The sequence below is a fragment of the Dermacentor andersoni genome, chromosome 3 (assembly GCF_023375885.2).
Source record: "Dermacentor andersoni chromosome 3, qqDerAnde1_hic_scaffold, whole genome shotgun sequence".
Classification (NCBI taxonomy): Eukaryota; Metazoa; Arthropoda; class Arachnida; order Ixodida; family Ixodidae; genus Dermacentor; species Dermacentor andersoni.
Genome location: NC_092816.1, coordinates 140555666 through 140567655, shown reverse-complemented (window position 1 = coordinate 140567655; position 11990 = coordinate 140555666). Strand labels below are relative to the sequence as shown.

The 11990-nt window shown below is 47.2% G+C and overlaps 1 protein-coding gene across 1 annotated transcript; it reads right to left on the bottom strand.

Moving 5' to 3' along the window:
• Nucleotides 1-938: 938 nt before the first annotated feature.
• LOC126525010 (uncharacterized) lies at nt 939-11947 on the bottom strand. Its single transcript, XM_055067433.2, has 4 exons — nt 11408-11947; nt 6685-6813; nt 4664-4885; nt 939-974 (listed from the first exon to the last, which is right to left on the bottom strand). Exons 1-4 carry the CDS (start codon nt 11735-11737, stop codon nt 939-941), a joined length of 717 nt encoding a protein of 238 aa, XP_054923408.2. The 5' UTR covers nt 11738-11947.
• Between the last annotated feature and the right edge of the window lie 43 nt (nt 11948-11990).

Below are 11990 nucleotides of genomic sequence, written 5' to 3'. Positions count from 1 at the left end.
AAGCGCTAGATTATCCTGAATATACAAAATGTATGATTCACTAATGACTACGCGCGAGAGCCAAGTTCTTTCTTGCAGCTAGCTGGCGACCTAAGAGCTTGTAGAACAAGTCGTTCAGTGTTTTACTTTTTTTTTTTTTCGTAGGTCCCAGCTGGTGAGAGAGATCGTGCTCATGTGTCTCGTACCGGACGTGTGCGTTTCCCTTAAGATTAAATAACCACATTTGCCAGCATAAGCATATCGTCACACCTGTTCTTTTTGTTGACACGCTTATACCATGCAATCCAATCCTCAACGTCCACGTCATCTGCGCACAGAAGGTGCCTGGGTCTTATGGAAGCGATAAGACGACAGACGGCAGGGACGGCTGTTCCGGCGCGGTGACTGCTTCGGTGGCCATCGCCGAGGGAAGAGCGCGGCGACCAGTTCAGAGTTCCATGCTGGGGTTGATGGTGATGAAGGGGCAGCGTACCCCGCAGCCCCACCAGAAATGTTGCACAAAAAATGTATATTTCCATATATTTACATGTAAGGCGAGCAGCACAGGAGTCACAGCAGCCAAGATGGCGAGGAGCAACTTCTACGTCGTATTCATCGATGCCGGCCTAATGCGACAAACTTCTTCTGTCTCACGGCAATATGAGGGAGGTGATGATGCTGATGATGATGTTGATGATGACGATAAATGGACACATTGCGATACACCTGACCGTAGCAGTGTGGCTGCGAAGGGCAAGGTTCGATGAGTTAGGGCGCAGGCAAACAACGCGCTTTAATTCAGCAACCTAGAATCGGCAGACGGTCAAACAAACCAAAACTGACATTCCAATGCGCATTCATTGCAGGGGGCAAACTAAATGCGCGGGGAGACCGCAGCGCGACGGTGAGCAAGCAGAACTTACCGGACATGCCACGCCCTCTGTAGTACTAAGCGCTCACTATGTGGCGGGCTTCATGGGCACGCGGATCTTACTCTACGCAAAAGCCCATTTTAAGCATTCGCGAAGAGCAAGGCTTAGCCGTTGCGAAAAATAAATTCCGTGGACTCGGTGACATTTTTCAACTACAAAGCTTCGATTTTGAAAACAAATATACGTGTCTCTTAGTAGCGTTTTGCTATATAGTGATGTCTATGGCATTTCTTTTCTTGCATGAAAATTCCACCCGCTTGAATTTCTGCTTAAAACCATAGTCCAATATTTCCCTATCCTGCACGGGCTTTGAAGAAAATGGTATGGGAAGAGAAACTAATAGGAGGAGAAAACCATGGGAATGAAAACAAGGCATACAAATGAGAGATTTTGTTCATGATTTCATTGATATATACCAGTGTGAGGTGCTGATAGCCACTGAATAGAAAGTTACTGTGGACACGGTCATTCCAAATTTAATATACTATGAGCAGTTTAACTTGTAGTTAGGTATTCACCCTACGAGTGGATGACGGCAATGATCGTAGAGACCGAACTTCCTATTTGGGTCTGCACTAATTAAGGTATAGTCCCCGCTCAACAGCGCGGAAAAGACGTCAAGCCTAACTAGATCAACATGGCACGGTGGTCATCAATGGGCCGTGAATTAGGCATGGAAGTTATAACTTGCGCTTATTCACTGGTTAGTCGTTCTGTTCATTGATTAACTGGTCTTTCCGTTGGCTGGTTGTAATTTTAGTAGGACGGGGAAAATCATAGGACAGTGCACCAACAAACACTGCTTCCCAACTATACACTTCTGCGATATTCTTCAGCAGAACGAACAACAGCAATACTTAAACCTGTAAAGAGCCTCTCAGATCACGTAGTTAGTTTCCGAAAAAATTACTCGAGGAAACTCTCCCGCTCCTATCGTTCAGCATGGGAACGATAGGTGGTGGACGTATTCGTTCAGTCTTCAGGCGCTCTTGTGGCGGTGGTGATTACGCTTCGGCTTTCAAAACTTCCAAGGAGCCATACCTTTAGAAACGCACGAAGGCACTAAGTTTCTGTGAAGATCACTTCGAGTTGTTTGCATCTACGAGTCAGTTATTAGTTTGTTGAAAATTATCAACGTGCAAAGTCACAATGCCGCTTCAAGCCATAAGACCAGTCTATAGGCAGGGTGCGCGTTCTGGGGCTCGTTGGTTGGGCAATGCGCCAACGGAGTCGGGAAGCGCATTTACACGAGTGTCTGCGCGCTGCTATACAGCGTGTGTGTACATCCAAATTTCAGTGGTACGCTATTGTAGGCAAGAGCATCGACAGAATAATCAAAATAATCGAATCACCCGAGATGACCCGTTGTGACATCGAACACGTCAGGGCACCTTCTAGTGCTACGAGAAAGAATTGACGTTTCTAAACTTGCAACGAGGATGCTCCATAATATAGCACGCGTGTCATGTTGGCTTTGCTGTTTTATTTTTGTGATTTTCGTCCAAATTTTCTTCCTGAAATTTTCACCTGGAAGTGAGCGCTGTGTTTGGTCCCAGATCTCGTCTATTGTGTCCAAGTTTTACTTTCACGCTCTTAGTTTAATTTAGTTTACAGACAAATCCATGTCCTCCTCATTATTTCCATAATAACATTATTTCCGCTCGCAGCTCCAGTACGCGCTACTAGCGCCAGAGTTCCCTCTAGTAACTTATTTTAAAACACGGCGTCTTAGACAACCACTCGGGGCATATTCCCCTATTGTGGGCGAGCTCCATCACTGGAAGAGCTGGCGCCACCGTCGGCGTGACGTGGCATGAGGGATCACGTGGACATAGCGGCCGCGTCGGCTGCTTCGGAAGCGCCGAAGCGAGCTGAAAACGAAAGTTTAATGTCCCACCTGCGTTGCGGTTCTGATTAAGTGGTGAGGCTTTACCGCCTTGGGTGTCTGCTTGACAACATATGAAAGTACTATAATAGGTAGTGGCTGCCTTTGGAGGTGTGCAGCATGGTAGGCTACTGCTTGGTACCGCAGTGCCGGACGTACGCAATGGAGCCCTGGGTCAGCCTTATTCCCACGTAGCAGCAGGACAATGAGATGCGTGAAGCTTGGCTCGCGAAAGTTAGAACAGGCAGACAGCCATCGGCTACAACTCGGGTATGCAGAAAGCATAGATGAGAGGATTCTGCTACGGCGCCAGGACTGCGATGTTCGGCGAGTAGCAGAAAACGCGCACTGAGACGCTCGCCCGCACCCGCTGCCCGGCTAATGTCGTGACGGTTTGGTCTATGAACTTGTTGATGCTAGATACTGGCAAGTTCACTGGAATGGAAAGGGAGCGGTAAGACGCATATTAAAAAAAGGCATGGCATATGGTCATGTTTGTGTTATGAATTAATGCAATGGATTGCCAAAAAGAAGCAGAGGATAATCGCATGCTGAGAAGACCGATAAACATACAGTGTGATGCAACTTGAGAAATAATACTGAAATGTCCAAAAATTTAGAAGACAAAAGAGATTGAATTGTCGCGACGGGACATCACAGTCGCCGTAGGCGTCGAAGTCTCTATAACGAAATTATTTTTGAACAGTTCTGATGCGTCCACGCAACAATGTTTACTAGTGTACTGTGAAATGCTCATATGCTGCGGCCTAAAGCTCACGGCACGGTGCGAAAACGCGCTCACAGCGAAAGCAAAACATTGTGCGCGGACATGCATGCAGGCGCGCAGTCTGGCGCTGCGAACCCGTGTGATTGCTGCATTGAGGCTTCGTTCTGTTATGCCCCATTTGGTCATACAGAATGGGCTGGGGTGCGTTTGGCCGGCATTCTCAGATCATGAACAGCAGGTTGCCATTATCCCTCAAGAGAAAAGCTTATAACAGCTGTGTCTTACCAGTACTCACATACTGGGCAGAAACCTGGAGGCTTACGAAAAGGGTTCTACTTAAATTGAGGACGACGCAACGAGCTATGGAAAGAAGAATGATTGGTATAACGTTAAGGGATAATAAAGAGCAGATTGGGTGAGGGAACAAACGCGAGTTAATGATATCTTAGTTGAAATCAAGAAAAAGAAATGGGCATGGGCAGGACACGTAATGAGGAGGGAAGATAACCGATGGTCATTAAGAGTTACGGAATGGATTCCTAGGGAAGGAAAGCGTAGCAGAAGGCGGCAGAAAGTTAGGTGGGCGGATGAGATTAAGAAGTTTGCAGGGACAACATGGGCACAATTAGTACATGACCGGGGCAGTTGGAGAAGTATGGGAGAGGCCTTTGCCTTGCTGTGGGCATAACCAGGCTGATGATGATGATGATGATGATGGTGATGATGATGATGATACAGACAGCCCAGTATAAGAACATATTTTACATAGTTTACTCAAAGCGTTTGCCTACCTTTCACGCAAGAAGCCGTTTCAGTAGACTCCATCGCGGCGATCGCGCACACTGGCGTTCACTGTACGTATTGGGTAAAGAAATAGCGTCTGTAAACGATTCTGTGCTTTCAGTTTGCCCAAGATTGTTATATCGACAGTCAAAAACTTCACTCGTTTTGAGAGTACTCACATAAATGTCCAGGAGGGCTGCCGCGTGGTGTTTTTATTGAGCTCCGTAAGCGAAACCTATGAGGAGCGTGCCGCGTGATCCCTGATACTACGCAAGCGAGGCGCTTCCGACAGATGGCGACTCCGTAAGCCCTCGCCCCCAATAGCCTATAGCCAGGCATCGCGTCCTCCAAGCTCACCTGCAAGGTGAGAAACTGCCACGCCCGTGGCTCGACGCGGCGCACAGCGTCCCTGCAGGCGCGAATGCGAAGCTTCAACGCGTCACGGGCGTTCACGTCGAGCGTCTCCTCGAGGCGCGAGGTGGACAGCGGCAGGAGGCGCTCGAACAGCAGGTACCGCACCAGGTTCAGCGCGCGGCCCGTCGGCGCCTCCTCGTGCAGGAAGACGCCCAACTCGTGCACCTGGAACCAGCGACAGGAGGGTTTCACCAGCTAAAACCCCACTGACGCAATGTTTTCCTGTAGAAACTCTATAGCGAGCTTCTCGCGTGTAATTAGGGTGACACTTAGTAACTGTTAAGGTGGGAAAACAGTCACCAAGATATTTTAATTTAATACTAACGTGCTTCGCCTTCAGAGCGCTTAGTTGGATAGACCCCAACTTCCCGCAGTCCCGCTCCAAATGCGGTCACGCATGCTGGTCCTTCGACCACATGCTCTCGCTGTGCCTGTACAACGCGGGCTCCGACATTCAATACAAATACAAGTGGGACCCCTCGCTGAAGAGCTCGGAATTCACGCACCAACTACAGGCCGTCCAGCGCGCCCGTGACGTTGCAGAGTCTTCTCCTCCCGGTCCTATCGTGGGCGGAGCCACCAATTTGACTGGGGAGCCTTCGGCTCCCCGCAATCAAGTTCTCCTGGACACTTCAATTGTCACACTTAAGTTGGTTTCGGACGGTCCCGATGTCATCGACATTATCGTGATGTCATCAACACAGTATAAATTTTGCCAACTTCGTGTAGGTTAGGTATGATGACGTTGTTCATTAAAATATAATCATAAGTTCTGCGCACGTTTCTTGTAGCTGCGCTGGGGCGCGACAGCCGCAGCGATTGTAGGCACGGGACGAACTACTATTATATTGTAGCATCGTGGCGCATCGCCTGTTGGGTTACAACATCGAAATCCGTTCGTAAAAACTAGTACTGTCGAGTTAGTAAGCGCGTTTGCCAGCGTATCTCTCATGATTTAGAAGGTTGGCACCACAAATGAAAAAGAAGTTAGGAAAAGAAGGGCAAGTTGATGATGGCATTTAAGTATTCTTCTAAATTTAGGTTTGAGCACTGAAAAGAAGCACGGTGTGTCAAAACGTGATGATGACCGTGTTTGCAAAATGCATTTTCGAGCGGCCAGTCCACTCGCCAACAAACATGACGTCAGAGACCTCGCCTACCACGTCGCGGATCTGGCCTACAGCGCACATATAAGTCTTAATAGTAACAAAAACACAGAAACTGCCACGAAACGTGGAACACGCAAAACCGTCACAAAAAGAAATGCGCCTCAGAGCAAGACAGGAAAAGGAGGAAAAACTATGTCTGTCTAGTAGACATCATAACGCCATAGACCACTTCTAAGATATCCGTCTTAAAATGTTGTAAAAAGTACATCCGCGTTTAATTAAAGTTCCCAAAAGCATTCGTATATCAATTCAAGGCAATCATAACTGGAAGACCAATGCATTTCTTAGCGGATTTTCGGGACGAATATTTTGAAAGTGCTTCAGGGCTGCTAACCACACATGATTGCTGCTAACCACACATGAGTCCACTAATACTCGACTTAAATTTTTGACATTATGACATCTGCCTTACCATGAATAACTAAAAAGCTTTTGTAGCGACTATTTAATTACCTGAGTGGACATCGCCATTTGTTGTACTTGCCATGTCTTCCTTTTCAGATAAATCCACCTGAACCGACGCAATTGTGCTATATGATCCGGGCCACTTAAGAAAAGCCGCGTCCTGGCCAAAGAAAGTAACACCGAGTATGCGGAACAGCGCAAAATAAACACTTGGATACTATAGAAGCGCCCCTGGTGCACTTTTCTCTATTCTTGTTTCCGTTCGTTCTGTGCCGCAGACTAAACAAAGGTTACAGTTTGCACGAGTGGGATGTACTACGATTAAACATCAGGTTGTCGTCTCATATAACGGAAATGCGACTTCTGGTATACCCACATAGTGATACCCACCAGAGAAGGCGTGGCGCTGGCGACCTCGCTGGACATGCGGTACTCGAAGATAGCTGGAAGGTTGTGGTTGGCCAGTGCCACGAAATACGCTGCTTTCACGAACGGCAGCAGCGACTCGATTCTGCGGACCTGCATATCGAGGCGCACAGCGGTCAGGCCGCAGGGATACCAGTTTCGTACAAAAATTACTGCAGGGGGAACTGCCCTGCTATCAACGGGAGCTGTAAGCATGGTGGTTCAGTCAGCATTGTAAATGATGGGTATAGTACGTGGATTTGCACAAGCTTCGTCCTTCTTGGTCAAAACAGCTTGGAAACTTCGAAAATTGATTATTTTCAACGAAGCATCGCGTTAAAATAAAGTTATGTGGTTCGACGTCCCGGAACTGCACAACGGGTCATGACGGACGCGCAATGGATGGATCCGGAATGATTCTGACCACCTGAGTCCGTATTCACAAAAATCTCTTACGCTACAATTGCTTGTAAGAGGAAATTCCAGCGAATACTGATATGCATGGCGTAGAGCGCCTAAAAATGAAAATCTTCGTGAATTCGGCCCCTCGGGTTCTTCAACGTACAACCGATCGAAGCACGGTACATGAGAGTTTTATACTCAGCAACACAATACGATAACCACTGAACCATCGCGGTGAGTGAAGGGGAGTATTCACGTGATGTCACGTATGCTATTTTGTTGTTCTGTTGACAGCTTCGACTGTGCTGCTGCATTGCATAAGCGGGTCAATATAAAGCGCAGCTTTTCACTTTGCTGGCTGCATTACAGTATGAGGGCGACAGTGCAGTCCCTCCATATCGCATTACAAACGCAATAATTGGCGATGAGTCGGCGAAGGACGAATAACCAGTCTTGCAGAGGAGTTCTCGGATTACAATGGGCAGCGCTGCCCAGCGGTCTGGAACTTATCCAGATCAATCAGCGGGGAGGGCCCAAGCAGAGACCACGGCGTAACGACGAACGAAATGTTTTATTACATCGTTAACTAAAGAGTGGTAAGCTTGATAAGCTGCTCGTAACGAAGATCGAAAGCACAGGTTGAAGCTGAAGCTGGCGATAGGACCGATCCTTTCATAACTTCTTTGGAACAGTCACCCAGGAGAGGGCGCCGGTCCTTTGCAGAGAGTTCCGCGCGACCAGGAAAACCTGGGGACTTATTCCTTGGAAATATTGCTTCTAAACGTGCAAGTTGTATGCGGGAAATATTGCTTCTAAATGTGCATGTAGTATACGGACGAGGACACGCTTTGCTCCTTTTGTCTCTAGCTGAGCTGCACTGCGTAGCAGCCGGATGAATACTTCGGAATAAGTTCTCCCTCCGTTCATCATTCATGGCGCCACGTTCTGCTGTTCGACAGGGTTTTTCTTGTCACATCATTATATGATTTCTCTTTTTGACTTCTACAGTAGGTACCCTTTTTTCCTATTCTTCAATATCAGGCCTGACACGAAGGCTTCCTGCCATAGGGAATGAAGCTCGGGGAAGGGGGGAGGGGGTCGGGGTTGTTGCTCAAGTAGATGCTGTTTTAGCAGTCACAGATCAATTAATAGTAACTAATTGTTACTGCGAATTTGTTTTATTGTTAGATATTCTTTTGCAGGTTATACTGCAGTTCTTGTTCACTCCTAGCCTGCCCATGCGCAGGACGGGCCTATGTGGCACCTACTCCCGTCGCCGATGGCCCTGGCATTGCAGCTGCAAATTTTATTCTACATGTGCCCCACTGACACGAGCCAACTACTGAAGACAAAAGAACTTACGCCTCGCGATTACGAACTCTGTAATGGCCCCTTCAGGATGAAGGTCTCTCCCTACAATTTCCGGTTACCCCTGTCTTGCGCTAGCCGATTCCAACTTTCTGATTCCTAATTTCCTAATTACATCCCCCCACCTAGTTGCCTATCGTCCTCGACTGCGCTTCCTTTCTCTTGGCACCCGTTCTCCAACTCTTATGGTCCATCGGTTATCCATGCAATGAATTACATGGCCTGCCCAGCTCCATTTTTTTCTCTTAATGTCAATTACAATATCGGCTATCCCCGTTTGCTCTTCGATCCACACACACACTCTTCCTGTCTCTTAACGTTACCCCTAACATTTTTCGTTTCATCGCTTTTTGCGCGGTCCTTAACTTGCTCTCGAGCTTCTTTGTTAAACTCCAAGTTTCTGCCCCATACGTTAGCACTGGTAGAATGCAATGATTGTACACTTTTCTTTTTCAACGACAGTGGTAAGCTCCCAGTCAGGATTTGGTATGTCTACCGTGAGCACTCCAAACCATTTTTATTCTTCTGTAAAATTATTTCTCATGATCAGGGTTCCCTGTGAGTAACAAAGATTCTACAAAACTGTGGAATCTTTGTCGATCTTCCCCAAGATATTCACGTATGCTTCATGTACTCCTTGATTACGCACTTCCTTTATGACTACTGGTATCTTTGTTGAATCAAATGCATTTACTTAATCTATGAAAGCCATACAGAGAGGGTGACTGTACACCGCAAGTTTCTAGATTACGTGAGTGATGATATGGATGTAATCTATTGTAGAATATTCCTTCCTGAAGCGAACCTAATCTCTTCATTGATTCCCTGATTCTATTGGAAATTATCTCGGTAATATTTTTTTTTTTTGCAGTATTGAAAGCAAGCTTCTAATTTCCCTACAATTACTCCATTCATTAACATCTCCCTTCTTAAGGATTGGTAAAATGCTATCATTCTTTCAGTTCTCTGGTACACTTGAAATCGTGAGAAATTGCGTATAATGGGCTGCAAGTTTTTCAAACATGGTATTTACGCCATCTGTGATTAAATCGACTGCTACTGCCACTTTTCCCGGGGTCCTTTCTTGGAAGGCCATTCTAACTTCATAGCTAGTTACAGAAGGAGCCTCTGTATCCTGTTCATTACTATTTCGAATGAAGGTAGAGTGGCTACTCTCGGTACTGTACAGGTCAGTATAGAATTCTGCTGCTTTTCTATATCATCAAAATTGCTGATGGCATTACCCTGTTTTTCTTTCAGTGCATACATCTTGCCTTGTTCTACGCCAAGTTTTCTTCGCAGTGATTTCATGCTAAAGCCATTTTTACTGCTTCCTCAATCTTCCCTACGTTATCATTTCGAATACCTTTTACTCTCTTCTTGTTGATCAGAATTCTATCTTATCTCTTCAGTTGGACACTTTCACGCTTTGTCGTTTCTTTATTAAGTCCTTCGTTACTTGGGAAAGCTTAACTAGTCGTTGCCTTGGTGCCTTACCTCCCATTTCAATTGCTGCATATTTGTTTGCGAGCACCAGCCTGAATTCGTTTGCTTTTACAATAAATGCGTTTAGGTGGGCCTGTCTCTTCTTGACCAGTTTTACCCTTTACCTCTTCAAATTGAGAGAACTCACAATAAATAAATTGAATGGACCTTAATATTGATTATTATTATTATAAATGGCATTGTCATCATCGTCATCAGCAGCAGCAGCAACAGCTTATTTCATGTCCACTGCAGGACGAAGGCCTCCCCCTGCGATCTCCGATTACCCCTGTCCTGCGCCAACCGATTGCAGCTAGCGCTTGCGAATTTCTCAATTTCATCACCTCACCTGGTCTTATGCCATCCCCGGCTGCACTTCCCCTCTCTTGGCACCCATTCTATAACCCTAATGGTCCAATGGTTATCTAACGTGCGAATTACATGACCTGCCCAGCTACATTTCTTTCTCTTAATGCGAATTAGAATATCGGCTACCCCTGTTTGCTCTCCGGTCCACACCACACTGTCCCTGTCTCTTAAAGTTACGCACAACATTCTTCTTTCCGTCGCCCTTTGCGCGGTTCTTAACATGTTTTCGAGCTTGTTTGTCGGTCTCCAAGTTTGTGCCCCATATGTCAGCACCGGTAGAATGCATTGATTGTACACCTTTCTTTAATAATGTGGCAAGCTTCCAGTCAGAATGTGAGAATGTCTGCCGACTGCACTCCAACCCATTTTTATTCTCCCTTCTCATGTTCAGGGTACCCTGTGACCATGAGAAGTTTCCTTCTCATGCTCAGGGTACCCTGTGAGTAATTGACCTAGGTAAACGTAGTCCTTCACAGACTTGATAGGCTGACTGGCGATCCGGAACTCTTGTTCCCTTGCCCGGCTATTACCAAATGCCAAGTTATGAATTGAAAACTCGAGTTTTTTTTTTTTTCCTTAGCCGGGCTGCATCACAGACTTAGCACGACACTAAGCAATAAGCAAGTATTCGCTGTTGGATTCCAAAATCGAAGGCCGTCTTCCTTGAATATTCGTGTTCAACTCGATTAGGATATTTCGCTGTTAGAAGGCATCTACTGATCTCATTTAGTGATTGAGAGACACGAAGGCAGAGCGAAAAGCTGACCTAATAAAACTGCGCTGTTCGTGTGCTGCTATTAACGCCTACATGTCCCATGGAATGTTTTATTGGTACGCTTTGGCAAATTCGTTGAGTCCCGAGAGCCTATTTGCTTATGTACCTTGAATAGACTTCTCGTAAAACAAACTCAAACTCAAAGGTGATGCAATGATTTCTTTGTCCGTCTTACTGCTGTGGCCAGCATGTACAGCTGTGAGCGCTCCGAAAAACGCCGCACAAGATCACTCCGTGACAGAACCACATTGCCGAAACAACGACACCCGTTGATCATACTCTCGCAAATGCTTTGGCCCGCCTACCGACCTTCACAAACAGCATCCCTCCCGGCCAGAGAGGAGCCTCGTGAAGGCGCTCCCGCAGCGCATCCAGAGCCCGGCGAACGTCCACCGCGATGCTCTTGAAACGCAGCATGGTGCCGTTGTGGGCCACGGCCCGCAGAGCGTCCTCGATGCTCGTCGCGGTGCGCTCCACGAGCGGAGAGTCGGTCGGCTCCAAGTCCAACTGCAGCCCCGCTACGCGCGTCGAGGGGTCCTCCGCGACCGACCACGCCCGCAGACGAACGTTCAGCAGCAGCGGGAGGCCGTAGTGCAGGGAAAGCCTGCATTCCGCGGAGCGTCGTATGGCCACGCTCATCGACTTTGACACTTCCGAGCATCGCTCAACGCTAGCTGCGTTTCATTGTCGCGTGCATCATTCTGTAGGCTACTCTTAGAGATGAAAGAGGTTTTTAACACGAAAGTGTGTAATGCCGGGCTCCGCCGAAAATATGTTCCATTTACAGGCGCCGACAAAAGTGGTATACTCCACGCAGCGGGAGCCGAAGCAGCGGCACACTGCATCGCGACGCCATCTACAGGCGGCATCTGGGATCGAGACAGCCAATGGC